Source organism: Muntiacus reevesi, chromosome 4 (assembly GCF_963930625.1).
Source record: "Muntiacus reevesi chromosome 4, mMunRee1.1, whole genome shotgun sequence".
Lineage (NCBI taxonomy): Eukaryota > Metazoa > Chordata > Mammalia > Artiodactyla > Cervidae > Muntiacus > Muntiacus reevesi.
The window spans coordinates 5,397,628-5,423,782 of record NC_089252.1 but is presented as its reverse complement, the minus strand read 5'-3'; the positions used below and the strand labels follow the sequence as shown (position 1 = coordinate 5,423,782).

The window sequence follows — 26,155 nt, the reverse complement described above, 5'->3', positions numbered from 1 at the left end:
TGGCAGGCCAAACCGTGTTCCAGACAAGACAGGATAGGGTAATAAAACTGAACAGTGAAATAATCACCAATTACCATGACAGAAGAGTAAGGATCCTACTAGTATAAACAAAAGCTGGAGGGGGAAAAAAAAACTATATAAGAAGAGAATTTGGTTTCTTAGAATGCAGGGTTTAAGTGGATAATATACTGAAGTACTTGAGGAAGTGTGTGGTGGGAGGAACAGAGTTCCAGATACAAGGGAATGTCTGCTGAAATGAGTCACACATTTGAATTCAATTTGAATAAGTGAGGCTGCACCTTGAGAGGAGCAACCCTCTTATTCATCTTGTGCCATCAGTGCCTGGTGCTTCCGCGTTTACCGAAGGAACGAGAGAATGAATGGAGGAACACAGAGGAGTAGAAAACCAGACCCTTGTCAAAGACGAGAACTTTCAAACTTCTTTCAAAAGAGCATAATGATTGTTATCAATATTTGTAGTATATAGTCAGACCAACCAGGATGTCCAGTGCACTTCTATATACTGATAACAAACTATCCAAAAGAGAAATTAAGAAAACAATCCCATTTACAATTACATCAAAATGAATAAGATAACCTAGGAATGAATTTAACCAAGGAGGTGAAAGACATAAACTTAAGACACTGGTGAAGGAAGTCTCTTATGATCAAAACCAATTGACTAAGGATCTTATTTATAGCTGCAAAATAATTTCTACCATATAATGTACTTTAATTACAAAATCATATCTCAAGCTACTGAGGTTCTGCTTATCTCAAGGGGAGAAAGGTTGTAAGACTCCAATACCTTGGTCACTGACTCATTAGAAAAAGACCCTGATGCTGGGAAAGGTTGAAGGCAGGAGGAGAAGGGGATGACAGAAGATGAGATGGTTGGATGGCATCACCGACTCAATGCACTTGAGTTTGAGCAAACTCCATGAGATGGTGAAGGACAGGGAAGTCTGGCATGCTGCAGTCCATGGGATCACAAAGAGTCAGACACAACTTAGTGACTGAACAACAACAAATACTGAGAGGTGGAAATCTTTTGGATCATCTCATAATTCTGCCTTCCTCAGAACCCTTCAACTCAACTCACTGAAATTAAAAGTTACTGTATATATATGTGTGTGTGTGTATATATATATATTTTTTTTCTTTACTATAAATAAACCTGTAGTTTAGATTCTATTATCTTTTGCCATAAATTAATATGAAACTAAATATATAGTCTAATTTTAGCAAAGTATTGTAACCATTATTCCCACATCCTTAAAGTGAACAATTTTCTTTTCATCTCTTTTTAGTTGCATGTCTATTTTTGTCAGAAATATGCTGCACATTAATCAAGCATTAAGTGACTGAGATTTTATTGTGGTCTAAATAAGAGTAGAACAGTTGAAGGTGGAACTTGAGAAGTCACCATGAGACATTACTCAGGGTATTCATTCATTCTAGTTGCTGCAAATTCTCGGAACACAGAAAAAGACCAGCTCAGAAAGTCTGACTTGTGCCTCACTGTGAAGAGGTACACTTCACTAATGTCTCCATTTTGCATATCCAATACTTAACCTACAGTTCTATCATAGTTGATCATGCATTTTCATACATAAGTATGATCAAAGTTGAAATTATACTAATTCTAATCAATTTTTTAAAAATCTGGATGATTATTCAGAGCAAGACAATGTCTTTATATAAAGTGATGCAAATGTATAAAATTCTAGCCTTATAGGCAATCTTAAGTTGAGTTACCAAAATAAAATATAACACACTTTCAATATCACTGTAAGAATTATTCAAAGTGATCTATGTTTATGTCAAGTTGGATTCATTCTTCTTTATCCTCAATTGTGTTTCTAACCTGATGTTTTCCTCCTATTTGTTGATTTTTGACCCAAGAAGGCAAATTAGTCACAATGGTTAATACATTTTCTTCTTCATTTCAGAATATATTTTAAGTTTAAGTAAGTCATCTTTCTTAGAGAACACTATCCAAGGTTATTAATAGTACTTTAAAATTTGAGATCTTTTTTGGGTACCTATATGTGCTTTTCATCTCCATTAGATGAATTGTTTGAGTGGACTGAGACTGTGAGTAATCTGAGTACAAAATGCCAGTATTAAAAAGATTATAATCAAGTAAGACAGTGCCTCTTTGGCGATAATATTGTTTTTTTTCTCTACTTGCTGGGTTTCAAAGTTGCTCTGTGGGGTAAAGTCTGGATACTATTCCTCTGAAGCCAATGTCTTTGAGCAGCAGCCAGCAGCAGTGTGATACTATTAATCAAGGCAGCCATCTCAGGTAGAGCTGAGAAAAGGCTGAGTTGAACAGTCAGCAAGACAGTGCAGTCAGGAGTATGCTATTTATGGGAGCGATCCAGTGAAGACATCACATTATTCCTCATGACACAATTGAAGGTAAATACTTCTCCATTCAGTGGTCTTACAGTCCTCCCATTATACTAGATGGTATTTGTTGTTGTTGCAAATGCTGGCATTTAACCCAGACTTTTAAAATGCCTCTAATGTGCATGGGAAACCTCAACATCTGATGACTCATAGTAAGAATGTCTGTGCCTCTCTCTTACACACTCATTGTTTGTCTTTTCTGTGATTTATTCAGACACAATGGACATGAGTTTGAGTAAACCCTGAGAGATAGTGAGGGACAGGGAAGCCTGGTGTCCATGGGATTGAAAGAGTGGGACACAACTTAGCAACTGAACAAAAACAATGAACAACAGATTCAAGTGCAAAAATAAAAGTGATTTGAAAATATATTCCCACTGGCATCCATTAGTTCCTGGGTTCATATGTTGAGAGCAGAAGCCCCTTGTCATGATTCTACTTTAGTCTGATGTTCATGGTAATGTACGATGCTGTACAATGTATGATGACAGAATGTAACTATGAAACATAAATGTAAGATGCATTAGGTAAGACAGAAGAGTGAAAATTCAGTTTGTAAAGCAAGTAAAACTATGCTGACAAATATGTTTCATGAGTGATGCATAAGTGCGATCTGCTTTTAACATCATCATTATCTTTAGAAAGTGGGAGCTCTGCTCATTCCTTAAAGATGACAAAGGTATCCATGGAGACCTGCCAATATCAGGATTCAGGTCTTACATTCCAGCCTCAGTGTTTTTAACAAATCATTGAGCCTGGGGTTGTCGGTATTCAGGGGAAGTCAGTTAACCTTCCCTGGGTCTTTTCTCTTTCTGTTTGAATTCCTAAAGTGTTTGGGATTGAAATACATGACTTCTAAGCTCTTATCTAACCTCTAAAATATCTTACGGCCCTAATATAAGACATTTTGACAGACATTAGAATATTATTGAATATGCCCAAAAGCACCTCTCAACACTGAACTGGGGATACTACCTAAGAAATGTGGGGACTAAGAAAAATATCAAGTTGCTTTCTCATTATTAGAGTGAGAAAGGGCTGGTCACTGATTCACATCTCTAATCTTTATCGCACATGTGTATTCTGTGCTCACTCGTGTCTGACGCTTTGCGGCCCCGTGGACTGTGGCCCCCCAGGCTCCTCTGTCTATGGGATTCTCCAGGCAAGAATGCTGCAGTGGGTTGCCATTTCCTTCTCCAGGGATCTTCCTGGCCCAGGGACTGAACCTGCGTTTCTCACATTTCCAGCATTGGCAGGTGGGTTGTTTACCTCTAGTACCATCTGGGAAGCACAATACATACACAGTATGATACAATCCCGTCATTCTTATATAAGTAAAACTTTAATGACTCACAGATCTTCACCTTTGAATTGAAAGGCACTCTGTCCTCCGTCCCCCCGGTCCAGCCTAGACACTTGCCCTACACCATTCACACCTGATGAGAACCCATTTCTCACATATTCTCCATTAAAGTTCATTCAGTGTTGTAATATCACACTTTCTATGAGCTAAACACTTTTCCCTGAATCACAGTCAAATGGCTTCATATAATTAATTTAACATTAATCTTACTTCTCAGACATTAATCCATACCACCACTCGCCCAAGTTTAAGGTAGTTGTCACATTTTGGACAAAATAAATCTCTAGGATAGGGATACCTACCCCTTTAGCCTTTTCTAAATGCTTCTGCATCTGAATCAGTCGCTCCTAGCTAATTATTCTGCTCTCATTAATAACACTCAGAAAAGAACAGGCTGTGCAATTTGCATTTTGACCACTGCAGCTTCCTGTGAGAGTATCTCTTCTGAGCTGCTTACTGCACATTTGTTAACACAAGCTAAGACTGCATTAGAAATTGCTGTCAATTATTTTTAAAAAGTATTGGCTTCTATTGAGTTTAAATGAAATAAAATCTTAGGAAATCCTGGAGCCTGAGTTCCTTTGCTTGATATATGAAACATAAGAAGCCATTTTGTAATTTATCCTTACTAAATTATCATGCAGTTTTGATAAAAATTACATATTTTGTAATATTTTAGTAACTTTATTATATCACTTAATGCATTAACTAGACCTTCCATATATGTTAAACTAGAAAGAAGTTCTTAGCCTATGATTATCCAAGGCTGATAAAAATACTGAATAAAGTATAATCTGACCCTCACCAAAGGAACAACCGATTGGATTTAGAGGAGTACTCACTGATGAAAACACCACATGTGCTATCTTCTAACCTGAATTGATTCAAATTCTAAGCAAAAAAATTACAAGGTTTTTTTTCTCTAGATACCTTGCTGAAATAAAGATGTGCTAGCTCTAACATTTTGATCAATTCCTGAAAGGAAGACCAAGATAACAACTTGCTGTTTAAATTTGCAATAATCCAGGATGGGAGACTTAACATTACCCTGTGATGGTATCAAGATTCAGAAAGACTGAGGGACATTCCCTACTTCTGGTGCCATAGAATTCTCCAACTGGGTAAGCAGAACAATTTAAAGTCAAAACCATTCATTTATGATGCAAAGAAATCATCTATTACATTTAACATTTTTGGATAAAAAAAAAAAAGATAGTGGCTGCTGCAGCTAACTTTGAGAAATCCTTGACATTTCAAAAACATTTTGTCTTTTCTTTTTTTAATGTACAGTTTCAAATGACAAGGTACTGATTCCTTAAAGCTGAATTTCTTAGGGTTATTTTTCCTTTGCACAAATTTATCAAGCATAAATTACTCAGGGTTTCTGAAGAACATTCCAAATATATGTCTATTCATATGACTCATTATTTGTAAGAACATGATTTTTTAAATGTGCTGTGCTTTTGCCCCTAACTCTGGGTATCATCCATTGTGCCATTTAAACTATTTTCTGGAACTTTTTCTGTTTACTCTCTTCCTAATCAATTCTTCCTCTTTGTCTAGTTTACCTGGAACTCTGCAGTCACAGACCTATTTAAAATCAATGGGACTGCAAGAGAAGCTTACTAAAGAGAAGCTTTACCAAAATTTAAAATCAATGGGACTGCAAGAGAAGCTTACTAAAGAGAACCTACCAAATATTTTTACGCAGGTTTTTAAGATTTAAACTCAAACATCATCGGAAACTGCTGCCTCAGTTCCCTGGCTTCCTAAGATCTAACCCACAGACAAACAGAATTCGTCATACCCCAGTTTAGTGGCATGGAATGTCTTAAGTAAGGCTATGGTGCATATGCTGATACTGTGTTGTTGTGTTAGTCCCTAAATCCTGTCTGACTCTGCAACCCCATGGATTGTAGCCCACCAGGCTCCTCTGTCCATGAGATTTTCCAGGCAAGAACACTGGAGTGGGTTGGCATTTCCTAATCCAGCGGATCTTCCCAGCCCAGGGATCCAACCCGGGGTTTCCTGCATTGCAAGCAGAGTCTTTAGCATCTGCGTCACCAGCGAAGCCCTGCATATGCTGATATAAGTAATCAGAATATAATATGTAACTCTCCTGTTTCTGGATCAAAGTGAAGGAAAGGGAATTTAAGCGGTTTGAACAACTTATTAAGGCTCAAGAGGCACGAAGGAAACACCATTCACAGAGCATGCGCTCTGCACCCTCCGACCCTCGGGAAGGCCGAGCAGCGAAGAGCGGAGACGCTTACGTTCTTGGAAGGACGTGAAGAGCATCTGGAAGCGGCTGTTGCGGCTGCCCTCGTCGGCCCACATGCGGATGACCCCGAGCCCCGTGCGGAGCATCACGTCGTTGGCCACCGTGCTGCAGAACTTGGCTTTCAGGTCCTCCACCGAGCTGCTTCCGTCATACACCGCCACGAAGTTCCTCTTGCATTCGTTGGAATTCTGCATCTCATAGTCCAAGAACCGTAAGTAGATCTGTAAAACAACGAAGATGCGATAATTTCCCTGGAAAGAGGGAAGAAACTCAGTAAGCACCGGCGCTTCCGGTCTCTTTCTCAGTCTCACAAGACCAGCTTGATTGCACTCAATCTTATCATTTTGTCCCTGTGGGTGGTAGAAAGTAAAGACGTATATCAGATCAACTTGTGCTTAATACATTTTTCCAAATGCTATTAACCTTTCTTTTAGGTAAAAGTACCATTTCCCATCACTATTTTTACCCAGATAATCTTTATGTCTTCTCTTAACTTTTCTGGAATCAGTTATTAGTTTTCATACTTACTGTTTTATTTTAATCAGCATAAATGTGTTTTAAATATTGCTGATATATTCTTGTTAGAGTTCCATGACTTCAATTTACTTCCAAAAATGTGTGGAAATGCAACATTTCTACTAAAATCAAACAAAACCAGAAATGGCATCAAAAGATAGTCTCTGCTTTTACTTTGCTTAAATTATTTCACATAACTATACTGCTTAATTTTTAAGATAGAGTATATATTTTTAAAATACAGCTAAATCTGTGGTCATTCTAACCATAACATAGAGTCAAGCCATTTAGTTAAGTCCATGTAAATAAAAATTAAATTAACACCTAATGGGTAAAATGGACTGTACAACCTACTTTAGAGATTATTGTTAAATACTCCCCCAAACTCTATAAAGTGGCACATTTATTATTATATTCAGGAAATGCAGACTTGGATGATATAAATTGCAAAGTAGACACAGGGTCCCTCAAGCCAGTCTGTAGTCCTTTCACCATATTACACTGTTTCAGACATATTGCTTTAAGAGCAACAGATATTACATGACTCTCTATGAATGTGTATTAAAAACTGAAAGCAATTAATTCAACCAATAATAAATATATATAATGGACTACTACCCAGCCACAAAAAAGAATGAAATCCTGCCATTTGAAGCAACATGGATGGACCCCAAAGGTATCATGCTGTATGAAGTTAGGTGGAGAAAGACAAACATTATTTCACACAGATGTGGAATCTAAAAACCAAACCAAACACAGTTTAAAAAAATCAATCTGTTAGATAGAAAAAAACAAGATAAAACCAGAATAGTTGTTACCAAAGGGGAAGTGAGTTGAGGGTGGGCAAAATAGGTAAAGGGGGTCAATCATATGGTGATGGATGGTAACTCGTCTTGTGGTGGTGACGACCTTGCAGAGTATGTAGGTGGTGAATTATACTGCTGTATACAAGGAGATCCAACCAGTCCATCCTAAAGGAGATCAGTCCTGGGTGTTCACTGGAAGGACTGATGCTGAAGCTGAAACTCCAGTACTTCGGCCACCTCAAGCAAAGAGTTGACTCATTGGAAAAGACCCTGATGCTGGGAGGGATTGGGGGCAGGAGGAGAAGGGGACGACAGAGGATGAGATGGCTGGATGGCATCACTGACTTGATGGGCATGAGTTTGAGTAAACTCCGGGAGCTGGTGATGGACAGGGAGGCCTGGTGTGCTGATTCATGGGGTCGTAAAGAGTCGGACATGACTGAGCGACCGAACTGAACTGAACTGATACCTGTAGCTCATGTAACAATAATATTTAAAAATGACTTCTTCCATTCTCCAACCACAGGGCCATTATTCTCCCTTTGTGTTACAATATTATTTTGGACAAATTTTAAGCTTTAGTTACAGGTCATATGTAACTTTTGTTGAACTGTGTGCTCCTAAAAAGCTGGGACACTGGTGTACTTATTTTATTTTCAGTGTTTGACCATGTGTTATGTATGTTAAGCACTCACCATAAAATTTAATGGATGTACATTTAATGACTGACTAAAATTTTGTTTTCTTTATTGACTTCATTTTTTTCAGCATCCATCACATATCTCTTGGGCACCTACCTATACACCAAACTTTGAGTGCTATAAATCATGATAATTGTATATAGAGAATAAATGACAGTTTATTATTTGCAGTAGAAAATGGTATGCAATAATTCTCAAGACAAGTTATTTATAATATAACTCTAAATTATGACATAAAAGCATATATGTAGTGTGATGCAGACTTATAAGGAACTGACTGAGTAAAATGTGAATCTTAAGTCAGGAAATCTTCATATAGTTCTCAGGAGGAAGAACAAAACAGAAAAATAGGGAGAAACAGGCAAAACTGAGACACAATGGGAAACACCATAGTTTTATTATGCTTTGTATGGTGAGAAGGTTTTCATGTATATGCGATCTATAAAATTTCAGTTGGAAACTATACCAAAATTCTCAAATACTTTGATACTGATTTTAAATTAACTGACGTTTTTGTTGTTGTTTAGTTGCTCAGTCATGTCCAACTTCCATGCAAGCCCATGGACTGTAGCCCACCAGGCTCCTCTGTCCTTGGGATTTCCCAGGCAAGAATACTGAAGTCATTCCCTCCTCTAGGAGATCTTCCTGACCCAGGGATCGAGCCTATGTCTCCTGAATTGGCAGGAGGATTCTTTACCACTGAGCCACCATTAGTACAGCCTTATAAAACCTATAGCCTAAGAAAACCTCCTATTTATCATTACCAGGTTATTGCATTATTTTATTCTTTTAACAGTTCAAATATTACTCATGTAGCCTATCTTAGATCTACTCTTCCCAACCAAATATTGCATTTCAGAAAATTACCCAGACAATTCTATCGTCCATCCTAAGAAGGTATATCTGAAAATGTTAAACCTTCCAAGTTTCTACTAACTAGTTTGCTTTTCAAATTTTCACATGGATTTGTACAAAGGAATTGTATCTGTCATTCAGATGATCTCAAAGGAATTGTATGTGTCATTCAGATGATCTTTGCCAGGAAGTGAAGGAGACAAAATAGCTTACTTAAGGAAAATAAATCAATATGAGAGCCTTTAACAGGATTAAAATCCTGAACTCTTATTTTAAAGATCTTTTCATTAGGCCCATCCTGATTAAAAGTAAACAAATTGAAAACTGTATAAAAATATAAATAACTATAAACTCTATGTATTCTTGGAAAGTAGAAGAACTTAACTGCAACGAAAATCAAATATATATTTATATTCTCAAGTAGTACACAATGATTCCAACATATTTAATTAGCCTTCAAAGTAATATACAGTTAGAACTATAAACACACATAGTTCCTAACAGGAGAAGACACTCAGCAGAGTAGCAGAAAATCCCTCCCTCCAGCGTCCTTGCAAAGTTACAAGAAACAAACACGACGCCCACAGAAAGAAAAATAACTACAGGGATTGTTCAACTAACTCAAGAAAAAAGATTTTTGATTATGTAATATTTTCAGGTTGATTCAGGGGTGAATATGTCTGGACAATTATTTCAGGTTTCTTTCTGACTCTGAATAAAGAAACACAACTTAAAATGCTAACTTTTAAAAAAAAAAAAAAAGCTAACTTTTTGCATCGTATACTGACAATAACTCAACACTGTGCAAAGGCATTATCTCACTCAAATCTCTCCAACAGCGATGCACACTATTATCACAACTATTTTAAAATAAGATGATGTTTGAAAAAGCAAAGTGATGTTCTTAAAGCAACACAGGACCTTAAGTAATAGATCAGTATTCAACTCAGTTCTGCCTGACACTTTTCTTCTTGGTATCAAACTTCGCAGACTCAGATACATTTTTTGAAAATTTTCAGACTGACAGTCCAGAAAGAAAGTTATAGTCCTAAACAAGAACAAATTGCAACAAAATTGACAAGTAAGCAAGCAAAACAAACCCATTTATATTTTTCTAAAGGGACTAAGAAACATACTGATGGCTGACATATTAATGAAATTCACAGAAAATAAATGTGTCCCTCTGAAATAAATGGCTGTTTTAAGTTTTCTTCAAAAATAAGATTATTTTATGAAAGAACACTGATATAGTTAAAAAGGTGATTTGCATATTTGGCCCTTATTTTTTCATTTGACATTTTCCATGAGAGGTGAATGGTGTACACTCTTACAAGAACCAGCATGGCTGAAGTGGAAGAACCTTCTATATTTAAAGACCATTCTCATTAGAGCTATTTCAAATCCTAAAAGATGATACTGTGAAAGTGCTGCACTCAAAAGACTCAGTAGTGGTCACAGGATTGGAAAAGGTCCGTTTTCATTCCAATCCTAAAGAAAAGCAATGCCAAAGAATGCTCAGACTACCACACAATTGCACTCATCTCACACGCTAGTAAAGTAATGCTCAAAATTCTCCAAGTCAGGCTTCAACAGAATGTGAACTGTGAATTTCCAGATGTTCAAGCTGGATTTAGAAAAGGCAGAGGAACCAGAGATCAAATTGCCAACATCTACTGGATCATCAAAAAAGGAAGAGAGTTTCAGAAAAACATCTACTTCTGCTTTATTGACTATGCCAAAGACTTTGACTGTGTGGATCACAATAAACTGTGGAAAATTCTTCAAGATATGGGAATACCGGACCACCTAACCTGCCTTCTGAGAAATCTGTATGCAGGTCAAGTAGGAACAGAACTGGACATGGAACAACAGACTGGTTCCAAATAGGGAAAGGAGTACGTCAAGGCTGTATATTGTCCCCCTGCTTATTTAACTTATATGCAGAGTTTGTCACGCGAAATGCCAGGCTGGATGAAACACAAGCTGGAACCAAGATTGCTGGGAGAAATATCAATAACCTCAGATATACAAATGACACCAGCCTATGGCAGAAACAAAGTGAAGAAGTAAAGAGTCTCTAGATGAAAGTGAAAGAGGAGAGTGAAAAAGTTGGCTTAAAACTCAGCATTCAGAAAACTAAGATCATGGCATCTGGTCCCATCACTTCATGGCAAATAGATGGGAAAACAATGGAAACAGTGAGAAACCTTTTTTTTTTTTTGGCTCCAAAATCACTGTAGATGATGACTGCATCCATGAAATTAAAAGACGCCTGCTCCTTGGAAGAAGAGTTATGAGCATCCTAGACAACATATTAAGAAGCAGAGACATTACTTTGCCAACAAAGGTCTGTCTAGTCAAAGCTATGGTTTTCCCAGTAGTCATGTATGGATATGAGAGCTGGACTATAAAGAAAGCTGAGCACGGAAGAATGGATGCTTTTGAACTGTGGTATTGGAGAAGACTCTTGAGAGTCCCTTGGATTGCAGGGAGATCCAACCAGTCCATCCTAAAGGAAATCAGCCCTGATATTCATTGAAAGGACTGATGCTGAAGCTGAAACTCCAATACTTTGGCCACCTGATGTGAGGAACTGAATCACTAGAAAAGACCCTGATGCTGGGAAAGATTGAAGGCAGGAAGAGAAGGGGGCAACAGAGCATGAGATGGTTGAATGGCATGACTGACTCAATGGACATGAGTTTGAGTAAACTCTGGGAGTTGGTGATGGACAGGGAGGCCTGGTGTGCTGCAGTCTATGGGGTCGCAAAGAGTCAGACATGACTGAGCAACTGATCTAAACTTATTAGAATACTATCCATTTAACAATTAGTCACTGGATATTATATATTCACTTTTGAAGCATTCAATCATTTAAAAACTTTTAAAAATAGTTTTAAAAATAAATAAAATATTCTAGTGATAATTAGCTTTACTGAGTACAGAGCTGTTACTGCACAAACCAAATCCATTAACCAGACCAGTGATCAAATTTTCCCACTCTAGCTATGGTATATAGCATTAAAAAAACCCTCCCTACATTAGGATTTAAATGATATTTTGTCAGCTTAAAGCTCATGTCATAATATCACTAAGGGGAAAAATGCCATGTGCCAGGGATTTTACTTAAGGTCGAAAACTATAGAAAGCTTGTTTGTCTGCTGAGAAAGAGAAAGTGATAAACAGAATCATATATAACTTCAGTAAAATAGTCAGATTACAATCTCGTCTCAGTGCATCATTTTGATGCATTCTTCTTTCTAATCAATCACAAAGAGTTTGAGCTGACAAAATGATTTATGGAAAAGGACGTGGGAGGCTTCAGAACATATAAGCAATTTCTAGTAATGTCTGTCTTCCAAGTTACACTAATAGGAGAGTAGAATCCCTTTTGCATATTTAAACCAAGGATATCTGGCTAACAATTTACTAAGTTAATTTACTTGCAAACATTTAATACCAACCATTCAACCTGCTTCCATCGTCTGTCTCCCAATGATGTGTGAAAAACAAACACTGTTTGGGGTCATTTTTAAGACTTGCCAGAACAATTTTCTCCATGATAAATACAAATTAAATACACAACAGTCTGAGAAACACTGACCACAATGTCAATATTACTTTACACTTTGACAGATAAAGCTACATTTTAAAAAGTGTGTTGCCCTGGACTTCTGTGGCTGCTGGACTTGCAGGGCCTTCTAGTTTTAAGTAGTATAGCCCATGAATTTAGAGGAGAGCGGCGTGCACTTTATTCAGAGGAGAAAACCAGAACATCATACTGTGTTCTGAAGTGTTGGAAAAACACACACTCCACACAACAAACCCAGATAAAACAACATTAACGTGATTTCCTGGCCTGCACAGACAAGCATGTCCATAACTTTCCAAAATCTGATGCTACAAACTGAGATTTCATTTAAAAACAAAGTTGAACCATAACACTGTCATAGGTAGTTCTCTAGGCAGTTAAACTTTTCATGTTGTTTATCCAATTTTTGTTTTCATTTTTGGAGATAATAAGGGCAGGCTCAGTCTTTAGAGCCCCTAATCTTACCACTGTCATCAATTTTTGCTGCTCCCCTTTGCTTAGGCATTCATTTTCTCCTTGTTCCATAACAAATCCCCACAAGCTGAGCAGCTTTAAACAATGTTGTTATGTGGTTGTGCTCAGTCGTTCAGTCATGTCTGACTCTTTGTGACCCCACGGATTATAACCTGCCAGGCTCCTCTGTCCATGGGATTCTCTAGGTAGGAATACTGGAGTGGGTTACCATTTCCTTCTCCAGGGGATCTTCCCAACCCAGGGATCGAACCCACGTGTCTTGCATCTCCTGCATTGGCTGGTAGATTCTTTACCATCTCCCCACCCGACCTCCCCTGGGAAGTCTGCTTTAAATAATGCCCATGTATTATCTCCAAGTTCTGTAGGTCAGAAGTTTGGTGAGCTGCATTGTGTTCTTTGCTAAGGTCACATGAGTCTGAAAACTCAACTTCACTATAAAATATTAATTTATTGTATTTGTCAATTTGTTCTTTTTTGTCTTAATATTATTCACAACATTTTGAATTAAGTAACAGTTAAAAAATTATTTTGAAGCTTTAAATGATGGAGAGTTAATAAAAGTTACAGTTTTACTCTCCCCAAACCTTAATTATTAAATAAATAATCTTAAATTTATATACTTTTATAAGTCTTTTGACTTTTTAATTTTCCTGTCTTAAACAAATTTGTTGATTTCCCCAAACACTGTGGTTTTGTGACATCACACTGGATTGGGGGTCAAGAGAGAGACTTGCTTCAGTCCTTCTACTAACTAATCAAATATTTGAGCAATTACTTATCATAGATTCATCAGGTTTTGGTCTTAAAAGGAGTTTAGTATTATCTATGCCAGAAAATAACTTGACTTTTTAATTATTATATAAAATCCCAGCCAAACTTTAGTTGGATTCCTCCCGTGAATTCTCATTTGATCCTTGGACATCTCCATTATGAAAATAAAAAACAAAAACCTTCTTTATAATGAATATTTCTCTAGATCCAAGCATTTAAATAAATTGCAGTACTTAAAAAACATGTGAATTAAGTCTTATCCTCTTAATTCTATTTCCTGACAGTTCTTCAAATGTTTATAGATTGTCACTATGTCCTTTCATATATATATATATATAATCAGTTTATTTTTTCCATGAGTGTTAATTGAATGATAGATTTTTCCTGGCACTGGGTACCTACAGAGAAGGGCCTTCCCAGATGGCACTAGCGGTCAAGAACCCACCTGCTAATGCAGGTAGACGTAAGACACACAGGTCCCATCCCTGGGTCGGAAAGATGCCCTGGAGGAGGGCACAGCCACCCACTCCAGTGTTCTTGCCTGGAGAATCCCATGGACAGAGGAGCCTGGTGGGCTGTAGTCCATGGGGTTGCAGAGTTGGACACGACTGAAGGGACTTCACATACACACACACACACACACACACACATATGCACGAACCTAGAGAGAAATAAGCTCCAACCTTCAGGAAATTAACATTGTTACCATAATTGGCTCATCCAATATCCTTCTCTAGTGGTTCTTTACTGAACCAGACCCGGAACTAGACACCATTAATATGCTCCCATCTCACTTGCTCGAGAATCTATATGGAAGCCAAAGAGTTGCTTACAGAAGCATATTTCAACATCTCATTGTTAACCAGCTTCACTATCCTGACTCTGCTTATTCATCTGTTAGACGCACTTATCAGTAATGGATTTCCAACTTTCTTTCAGGCTCTGGTATTCCAATTTCTAAGGAATCTGGGTTAATCGCATTCTAATTAAAGGCAATCATCTGTATTACAATTCTCAAACAAAGGTGATATCAGATAGTGTATTTGCTATTTATGAAAGGGCTGAGAAGTGACATACACTTGATGTAAATTTTAATGGAACCCCAGTAAGCTATTTAGCACTTTCAATGTGGCAATCACCAGCTGTCATTCACATATTCACAGGAGCCATTTCAAGTTTAACTTGTGCTTTGATAGTCTGTTCTCCTAGGCTGCGAGGACCTCCATATAAATAGAAAGCCCAAGTAAAGCGTCATCTCCACTTCTTGCTTTTTTCGACAGTTATTCAAAGCCACTTCCTATTCCCTAACCTTTAGTTTAACAGAGAAGGCCTGTCACAATAGAGTCATCTTTGTCCTGCTCTGCAGGCGGCTTCCTCCTTGGTTCACAGAATGCCAGATTCTGTAACAGGCAGGTACACCTGGCATTGTTCTGGGATTGTACAAAAGACGGTCTGTTTACCAGCTGGAAGGAAACGGTGTGGGTTCGCACTTTCATTGACACCCTCTCTTTGACACTGTGGTGACAGAGATGCCAGTTATGACCATGAGGTGGGGCTCAGATACTTCCTGTTGAAAAAAAAATCTAAAATAGCTTTCACGCATAGAGTTGAAGGAAAATGAATAGCACATGTGAATCCACAAATTATGTAAGAACACAATAAACTGCAATCGAATTCTTGCATAATCTTTGTAGGAGGTGGGGTTTTATGTCACCAGTAGCCTTGGATTTTTTTAATGGAAGTAGTAACTATGTCTTTCTTCATAAATCATAATTTTAACAAAGTTAATTAACCTTTTAAAAGATTTATTCTGATGCAAAGAGACCTGTAGTGGTAAAGCTGGAAACTGGACCATGGTCTGAATCTCCATCACCAGAAGTTTGGGGAAAATATGTCACACTTCCAAATTAGATGCAAACCCCAAAGACATATTCATGGGAAATCAAGAGAAGAAAGATAAAAATATTTCCTGAAATACCAATTCACTTGGAGATGAGTCTTATTTTTCCCTTATTTGGAATATCCAGTCACCAAATTCTTTCATATCTAGCTTGGAATGACAACTCTGTCCTTTCTAGACAAGGAAAATCTGTTTTTTTGAAAATACACACTCTGACCACATCACTTTGCTGTTTCACACTCTTGTATGTATCACTAAGCGGAGGGCATGGCAAGCCACTCCAGTATTCTTGCCTGGAGAATCCCGTGGATGGAGGAGCCTGGCGGGCTACAGTCCGTGAGGTCTCAGAGTCAAATATGATGGAAGGGACTTAGCACACACACACGCACATGCATCACTAATGCACTCAGGATGAATCTGGGCTCTTGAAGGGCACTAACAGAATCCTTCAGTTTAACCATTCACCTCCAGAATCCTGCTTTCATGTGGTCACATACAATTAATTCCTGAGAGGGGGGATCTCTTATGATCCCATGACCTTAGGGAAGCTATTTACTCTACCTAACAGGGCAAGCCCTACCCTGTCTACCCGAGAGCATCATTTCTCATCAAAGCTCAGAAGATGCCTTGCAATGCACCTTGATCGTGCCTTTGATTCCCCTCACCAGGGGCAAGTGGTCTTCTCCTTCACTCTACTACACCTTATAAATACCTCAATGATCTTGTCTTATTTCATGGATTATTTTGATACATAGTTGTCTGAAAATCAAACTGGAAATGTGACAGCATAATTTTTCATTTCTTCAGCATAGTCCTTGAGAGGTTATAGACACACTAGTTCAATTAATTAAATAACAAACTGTTCAACCTCAATAAATCAGCAACTCCAAATCTAATAAATCAGTAAAGCTTTATTGTAACTATATTCTACTTCTAAAGGATGACAATAAAGGGAGAATAAGCAAATAATCAACACACTAAACCAGTGATTGCTACCGGTACAAAATTCTCATCCCAGTATTTCTTAAGATGCTTCCATAATAGAATGAATAGAGTAATTCTAAACAAGTGTTTCCAAAACAGAGATCTGAGTCTGAATCTGGACCACAATGTTACACACCAGAAATACATGACTTTGTGAGCCCTGGACAATTTCTTTCACAGATTTTAAGTTAAAAAGCAAGCAAACTGCAGATACTGACAATATGGGCATAAGTTGATTAAACCATAGCTTGCTTACAACATTTCATTCCATTTTTTAGAGGTAGATTTACCCTAGAGTCTCTTGTCCAGATTATCCAAGGATCTCTTAAGCATTCTTTCCATATTATTATGACCTTGAAAGTTACATTAAACAGAGGAAGACACGCTACATTTCAAAACAAAAATAAAATGATCGCTTATGATTGCACTCTGAAATGGACTGAGCATGTCTGGTTGGTTCAAAGCAATGCAATGCTGGAGACACTTTTCAAGTTGTCTGTCAAACCTGCATTCCACCTTGAGACTGACCTTGGATCGCGGGGGTGCTCGGATGTACCACTTGCAATCAACAGCCTCGCTAGCAGAAGCTTTGCCTTCCTTCATAATTTGTATAGACTCCACAATGCCTTCAGGGCCGCCCATCTCAAACTCACACACTAAATAACGAGATGCCAGACAAACATACAAAAATGGAACTTGAGTAATAAACCAAAAGTATATATCACAGCAGAAAACAAAGGTCTCTGAACAGTATTAAATATCTGTTTTACCAACCTGGTAATGGTTTCAAAACTCCAAGGTCCTTAAAGTCAGGATCTTAAAAATTGAGAAAAAGACAATTAGTCTTATTCTGTATTTATGACTTAAAATGATACTGAGTAAGATATCATTGAATTATTCAGGATTCTCCCTTATAACCCTATTAAGGGAAATTAAATGGTTAAATAAAAGCTGCATAATAATGTTAAGACTATGTTATTTATATAATATTATTACTACAAGATTTTTATCAATTAAAAGAGTCACTTCAAAAAACCTTACAATGTCATTCCTTCATCTAATCAAGTAAAAATCATATAAAGACAATGGTCTTTATAATCAGACAACAGGTTTTTTGTTTTTTTTTTTTTTTTGCAAAATGAATCCATAGATAGGGCTTCCCAGGTGGTGCAGTGGTAAAGAATCCGCCTGCCAATGCAGGAGACGCAGGAGACATGGGTTCGATCCCTAGGTTGGGATGACCCCCTGGAGGAGGAAATGAAAACCCACTCCAGTATTCTTGCCTGGAGAATCCCCATGGACAGAGGAGCCTGGCGGGTTACGGTCCATGGAGCCACAGGAGTCTGACACCACTGAGCGACTAACCACAACAAAATCCATAAGTCAAGGTTTGGGTAAACGTCCACCTATTCTAGATGCGACTGCTGCGTGTGATTTAAAAGTCTTTAAACCGCTGAGACAGCATTGAAAGTGCAGCACCGTATATCATGAAGCCCTCTCCTCCAGCTGACTGCACCGCGTTGCCCCTTTGTCGTTGTGGTTTTGGCTGGGCCGTGCACCTTGCGGGATCTTACTTCCCTGACCCGGGATTGAACCCAGACGCTCGGAAGTGGTCCTAGCCACTGGACCACCAGGGAATTCCCGATCCTGTTTTCCTCTTCATCCCATGCTAGTTTTCAAAGTGCTCCTTGGGATTCTGTCTACTCAACATCCAGTCTGCCCCAAGGCTTCTCAGTCTCCCCCAGTCCAGGGGTCTGTCCTTCCCTGCTCACTTAGGCGTTTTCCTGCTTAGTCACCCAGTTGTATTTGACTCTTTGTGACCCCATGGACTGCAGCCCGTCAGGCTCCTCTGTCCATGGGATTCTCCAGGTAAGAATACTGACGTGGGTTACCACTGCCTTCTCCAGGGGATCATCCTGACCCAGGTATTGAACTTGCGTCTCCTGCCTTGGCAAGCGGATTCTTCACCCCTGAGCCACCTGGGAAGCCCCATATGTGTTTTCAGGGAAGCCTGATTTATCAGGAGCCTCTGCAGCATCTTAGTTGTTATAAACCACAAGTGGTAGTCTCGTTTCCATTTCCCGGAATTGATTCTGAAGTGAGTATGCAGCCAGGATAACATACCACTGAACCTATTGGGGGGCTTCTGAGAATGTTTCACCTGATAACATATAGAGACAAGGCGTATAGCTTTCCCAGCTCCGATTGTCGTCATGTTGGTGTTGGCCCCTTTGGGATCATGTGTGGTGGCAACTTATGATGTTGGCAGAGGCTAAAGAAAGAAAATGCTGACTCTTATGATGAGCAGAGACTTCCCAAGTGTCTTAGTGGTAAAAAAAAAAAAAATCTGCCTGCATTGCAGGAGGTGTGGGTTTGATCCCTGGGTCAGGAAGATCCCGTGGAGAAGGAAATGGCAACCCACTCCAGTATTCTTGACTAGAGAATTCCATGGACAGAGGAGTCTGGCGGGCTACAGTCCATGGGGTCACACAAGAGTCAGAAATGACTTAGGACTAAACAACCACAACAAATGATGAGCAGAATGGAACCATGGAGAACTGTGAGTCCTTAAGGATATCACCGGGCATTGTATTCACCTTGTCTGGACCTGCAACTCTCTGAGCTTCTTGCTTTTTGAAACAATACACGTCCTATAGTCTCAGTTACTTTGAATTGATTTTCTCTTATTTATGGGCAAAGGCATCAAAGGCTATGATTTATCTTGGAGACACATGGTATTCAATTTAAAAGATGATCGTGAAACTTAATTTGTCTTTGCTACTATGGTATTAGTGATAAATCAAAAGTCGTACAAAGTTAGAAATGTTTTGTAAGGCAACACTTAATAATGGTCTGGGGCTGAAATATTAACGGCTAACACTCTTTCTGGATAGAATTAGTTCTGAGTATTAAGACCATGTGTGCGTGTATGTCTGTGTGTATCTCAGGATGTTTCTTCGTGCATCTCTGGATGTGAATGCACAAGCCCATAGCTGCAGATTGATGTCACTAGTTCTACAAAGTAAAGGAAATATTTAATTTTTTGTGGGTTTTTTAACTAGTAAATTGCACTGATCTGTTGAAGCTGAAAGGATTGTAGGATTGTTCCCCTACAATTTAGAGGCATTCTCTACTTAGACTCACTTTATTGCAGGACACTTGTTAGAATAACAATAACAATAAAATTAGAATTAACAAAAATTCTTTTGCATAAGTGTTTTGAAAACAGTTCTTTTGCCTTTTTGGAAAAGAAAAACAGAAAGAAATACCTGCATGGAATTTCCATTAAAGAAACAGAAGTGAAGAAAAAGAATTTATTTGGATCAGGTCTCCTCCCAGCAGAGACATTTTTCCTTCATCTAAGTCAATGGGTATTTGATCAATTTTTCAAGAAATGCATATGTTAATACCTACTGTGTACAAGAAAATAATAATTCTCTTTTGTAGAGAATTATGCAAACTGCCTATCATTATTTAGCAGTTTTACTGGTATTGAAAAGATCCAGCCATTAAGCTTGCCCACTTCAGTTATTTTTGTTGTTGTTCAGTTGCTAAGTTGTGTCTGATTCTTTGGGATGCCATGGACTGCAGCACGCCAGGTTTCCCTGTCCTTCACTGTCTCCCAGAGCTACTCAAACTCATGTCCATTGAGTCGGTGATGGGCTCTAACCATCTCATCCTCAGTTATCTGGATTCTTTATTATTCATTACACTTTTTACTGTTTTGCATAATACTTAACAATAGTCATTAGTGCTACTCACTATCTCCTTTTTGATGAGAATGTTTCAACCTTGCAGAGCTGTTCCTATTATTCCTGTGAGAATGTAGTTGGTATTCTATTCCCTAGTTTGAAGGCTAACATTTGTCATTTTTATAACTCATGCCAGACAACGTTGAGAGAAATTCCAGTTCTGAGAATTGAAAAAATGTATTTTTGTCATTGTATTAATGGTGAGAGCACTGATTGCTTAAAAAAAAAATTCTTTGGGGAAAATAATCATTTGTGAGTTAGACACCAGTAATATGACCAGCACAGTAATACATGGCCCCTGTGAGCTGCAAAAACAAACAAAAAGTAAACACCACAGTGATTTGTAAAAACAGCCTACAGTGAATTTAAGGATATTGAGATTGATTTATTGCTTCAGGTTGTCTAGGGCAATGACATAAATTATTATGCAGAAGCACAGTGACCTTGGACTTAGAGCTCCCCAAGTCTCTGCTCCACTAAACAATCTGAATCAACTTTTAGAAACACAAATCAAATCATGATACACACCTGGCTTCCCATTGCCCTGAGGTTAAAGCCACAACTCTCTGTAATGGAACACAACATCCTGGGTGTTCATTTCCCAGACCACCTGCCCAGCACACCCCAGGCTGCTAACCTCACTCTCCTCTCAGAACACATGGACACTTTCTGTTTCTCCAGCACCCTAGGCTGTTCTCATGCTCAGCACTTTGAACTTGCTCTTTTCTAGGTCTGCAGTCTCTCTCCCCCAGGGCTCTGCACCCATGAATCTTTCTTATTCTTCAGTTCTTCACTCAAATATCTTTGAGGAAAGACCTTTCTGAATGACCCACTCTAAGGCAGCATTGACTCCCACTTTCTTTTGTCTCTTCATTTTTTTAAAATATAACAATTCACTATTATTTCATATTTATTATCTTTTTATTGACCACCTACTCCCACTAGACCAAAAGGATGTACACAAGGGCCTTTATGTCTATTCTTCCTCCCCTTATCCACAACCCAGGACACTGCTTGGACATAACAGGTGCACAATAAATGCACAATAAACATAACACATGTCTTTGTCTTTGTGTATAAAAATAATTGCAAATCAGTCAACAATACAAGATAATCAAGTTATATGTATAACTTGTATGAGTTATATGAACTGATATAACTTGATCATCTTGTATTGTTGACTGATTTGCAATGCTTTATATCAACACCCAATCCAGAGGCACTTACAGGAAATCATTAATGTTGTATTTAAGTGTACTTAGGTGTTGTATTTAAGACTGCCCTCCTATTTTTCTGCCCTACATCTTTTTCTTCCTGGGCACACAGCTGACTATGTTTTCAGGCTTCCTTGCAACTCTGGGTACCGTGTCCAGTGAAATGTGGGCAAAACAGCAATGTTTACTTGAAGGCTGAGCTCACAAGTATTTCTTGAAAAAATTATCCACTCCCTTTCTCTCTCCCAGGGTCAACATCAGAAGACGGACCTCAAAGACGCAGAATTCCAGCTCCAATTCCGAAATGGAAGTGGAGCACAGCCTTTTCCTGATAAGGCCACATGAGCAAGAAGTAAATTTCAATTACCTGAAATTACTGAGGTTTTAGGATTTTGTTGTTGTTATCACAAATTATTTTCCTAACCCAACACTGTTCAAGTTATGGTCAGAGGCCTCTAGGGTTCAGGAGACTCTTTCATGATATCCAATGGCTAACCTGTTTCATGATCCTACTGAAAATGTTGTCTTTTGCTATCCTCATTTCTCAGGAATGTAGGGCAGAGGTTTTCAGATCCTACATGACACGTGATGATATCACAAGTGTGGTTAAAGAAGGATTTGCTTATGATTTCAAGAGCAGTCTCAGGCAGTGAGTTTAGGGTAGAGATGACATATGGTTTCAGAGATGAACCTACTTTATTCTCAATGATTTAATAGGGCACTGACCTGTTATCTTTAATTTCCCCTGCTATAATCTCTGTAACTCCATTTTTGTCCAATACATTCTAATTTAGAAATCTTGAATTTTGTCTTGAGTCCACACAGAAACACAGCTAGAATTAGAACATTTTTCCAGTCCTGTTTTATAAATATACACACACAAACACACACACACACATATATATAGATAGATATAGATAAAGTATAAGCATTATGAAATTTAACAGTATTTCCTCTGAAATGAAATAAATGTATTTATATTTTTCTTACTGTGAAGGATGGACATTTTGTCAGAGATGGAGGAGACTAAAATTCACTTTCTCCATCACCATTACAATGTCTATATCTAAAGTTTGAGAAAAGAATGAAACTCGTATTTCAAAGAGGTCTCTTATTTATGGAAAGGAGAAATGTACTCCAAATAAAATGAAAGAGCTTTACATAAGAAATGAAAAGATGGGGAAAAAAAACTATCTTTCCTTCAGCTTTATTGATGTTAATAATTTGCCCTATTGTGATTTAGGAAGAAATATATTTTATAGTAGTTTTATTGTGACAGTTTGATTGCAGCATTATTTTGAGACAGTTAATAGTTTGGGAAGTCTTGAATATTTTAAACATAAACATAAGACGCTCTTTAAAAGCTAAAACTCTCTTTTAGAGAGAGTATTGTGTGTGCCTCTCCAACCAATGTGAGAACCTAACCTTTTAAGATGCTTTGCTGTCTTTTGCATTTCTAGTTTGAAAGCTGTAACAGCTAGTTTTTCGATTTTAAAGAGTTCATCACATTTACAGTTGAAAAATTCAGTTCTTTTTCTTTAATGACCTCAAAATTATGCCACAACTGAACTAATGCAGTAATACCATTCAGAAATGTCCTGCTGCATAACACACAGTTAAATTTTAACGTCTATGAAGCCTGGGGAAGGACAGATTTCATTATACTTTCATTTCTTATTTAGAGTTTAGTTCATTTTCTTTGAAGGAGATCTTTCACTTCCATGAGTCAGAGAACTCTGTTATTTCTATTTCTTTTTCAGCATCGTTAGGTGTTAAAGCATGCACTTAGGTTAAGAAAGCAAGTTTTCTAATTTTCCTTACAAACGTCTACAATGCCTCTTTAAATATAATAAAATTCACATATTTTAATTTTATGGTGAAATAATGCATGTTAATAATTGTATTAGTATATGAGATAATGTTATATAATTACATAGTTATTATATATTACTTCTTATTTGGGAAAATTTTGAATAAACAAAAAATAATATTGCAAAACCAAAAAAAGCAAAAATTCATGTTTCACTTTTCAAACTAAAAATAACAGTCACTGAGATATCTTACAAAGCACGTTATTGTGTTGACTGGAGAAGCACAGACAAGACCAGAAAAACTAATCAAGCGATGCTTTCGTCAGCTGACACTGCTGAATGTCTACTGGCTGAAAAGTGTTTTTTAAAAAAACAGCAAAACCCAAGAAAGACACCGCCACTTTCCAACTATATAGAAACTTGCAGATGTAAAATTTTAGCTTTAAACAAGAAGACAGAGTTAACATCTTGTCTACGGAACCTTACGTTTGTCTAACAGATTGACAGATGTACAGACATGGCTGAGCTTGCTTATTTTTCTTAAATTCAGCATGGCCCAGTCATCGTAGATCTTCATTTATATGAACGCTTGGCAACAAACACAAGGAGTATTGAAATATTCAAATCGTTGGATAACTTTTAAATCTTAGGACTTACACTGAAACATCTGTGTTGACAGTTGCATTGATGGTGCAAAAGTAATAAGTGAATAAAACTGCTGAATCAGAACAGTGGCACCAAACCTTAGCTGTTAGGTTCCGTTACATAATTCATTCCCATGCATTCTTGAGGGTACAAAAGCCTTACTTTAAAATCTCCTTGATGAGGCATTCAAAACTACTAATTTTTCAAAATGTAAAATTTTGATTACATATCTTTTCGGCAGAAAGAACAGAATAAATCTGCTGACTTTTCAAGGAAAAACAAACTGAAAATATTTGCTGCCAATGAAGAAATTCAAGCGAACTGAAACGTATCCATCAGCGTGTATTTGATAGATCCTCAACACCGAAGTAATTTTTCAACGTGACTGTTGTTTATGTGAACAAGTGTGATTTTTGATATTGAGTAATGAAATATGTTCATATTTGGAAGATCTGCTTAACAGTGATCCAATAACTGTTATCTAGTAATTTTGGTGTTAAATAATTATGCATTTGAAGAGAAAAATACATTAGCAGATGTTAATGTAATAGAATATGAACACTGATAATTTCACATTCCCCATTGCAACTAAGCTTTGTGAAACTATCACTTTATGAGGTTTGGGCTAGTATCCATGTGAAAAGGCTGTGAAACACTCTTCCTTTTTCCCTCTACATTCTCTGTGAGGCTGAATTTTCTTCATATACTTCCATCATAAGAGCACATTAGAAATTTGTAATACAGAAGCAGATCTGAGCATCTAGCTATGTCCTATTAAGCCAGGGTTAGATTCACAAAATTGTGAAACAATGTAATCACCCTAATTATTCTTATTTTAATATTTATTAATGGATATGTTAATATTAACCAATGTTTTAAAATATGCTTTTATGTTAACACATAATTGGTTTTCAGTGTGGTTTTTCTTTGAATTCATAGTTATTTAAAATTTTATCAGTTGAAATGTCTAATATGACAAATATTGAATGACTAATATTGAATAACTAATAAGCTGCAGCACTTTGAGTTCTTCAGTATTTGTTAAGAGAAGATAAGGCTTTTGAGACCAAAATATTTCAGAACTTCTGCCTTAACGAACCTCATCTTTGAATTATGGGGAAATGTCTAATCCCAACAAAACTTCTTATGGCAAGTTATTAAACTGAGGACTGTACAATTCATTTATTTTACATTCCAAGGAAATTTCCACAAAGTGAGCAATGTCACCACATTGTTGTTAGAGATTCTTTACTGCCTGAGCCACCAGGGAAGCCCCAGCTTATAGTTGGACTTTCAGTAAATTATTGTTTATCGGACTAGATTATGACTAAATCAAAATCAGAAGCATCTTCATTTTACAAATGAACAAAATAGAGCTTCAACAACTTTGGAAAAATAAACTTGTTCTGACCCAAAGGCTAAACCTAAAACTTTGCACAAATCACTGCATAGTTCGGAAACGTATTTTTCTTAACTAACATCAAGATGTTGTTTGTCTAGGCTTTTAAATGTACAAGTGAGCCATTATACCACAGAGCACAGCAGTGTTTCTAGAAGAACATTTATGGGAAAATGTGATTGCTTGACATGGCCATGTGAAACCCCCTGATTATAGAAATCAACTTTGATACTGTAGTATGTTTGCAGTGCACAGCTCAACCAGAGAAAGCTAATTGGTATTTTCATCAAATTTTCACCATCTCACACAGCCTGAATTATGTCATGAGCTCCATAATGCTTCCACTTCTCATCTCTACTTACTTTTGAAAACCTATAATGTCTGTATCTTTATTAAATCAGCCTTTGCCTCGAAACTAACTGCCCACGTCAATGAACACTTTCCTGTTTTTTTTTTTTTTACCTGCCTGCAGCCCATCAGCCTTGCTTCCTACTCAAGATTGAAAAGTACTGTTTGTGGTTTTTGAAATCGGTTAACTGAATTTAGGATGCCATTTTAAAACCTGACTGCAAAAGCACTTGACGGGACAGTACTAAGATAGCTTGCAGCATCATAGTATTTTAATGATCTGATTTATCTCTTCTCCAGAAGCAGCAACATCCCAGTATAAAATGCA

General features: G+C 37.5%; 1 protein-coding gene across 5 annotated transcripts in view; it reads right to left on the bottom strand.

The window, feature by feature from the left end:
• The window catches only part of NETO1 (neuropilin and tolloid like 1), a 103,053-nt gene that overhangs the window by 26,983 nt on the left and 49,915 nt on the right, over positions 1–26,155 (bottom strand). For 3 of the 5 annotated variants that reach the window (XM_065932303.1, XM_065932304.1, XM_065932306.1), the window contains exons 5-7: positions 17,433–17,474; positions 17,187–17,353; positions 6,052–6,280 (exon numbers count right to left, since the gene is read on the bottom strand). In XM_065932303.1, the coding sequence (XP_065788375.1) occupies positions 6,052–6,280; positions 17,187–17,353; positions 17,433–17,474 (438 nt within the window). Of the gene's footprint in view, positions 1–6,051; positions 6,281–17,186; positions 17,354–17,432; positions 17,475–26,155 lie in introns of those variants that run through there. The other 2 variants (XM_065932305.1, XM_065932307.1) reach the window with 2 other exon arrangements.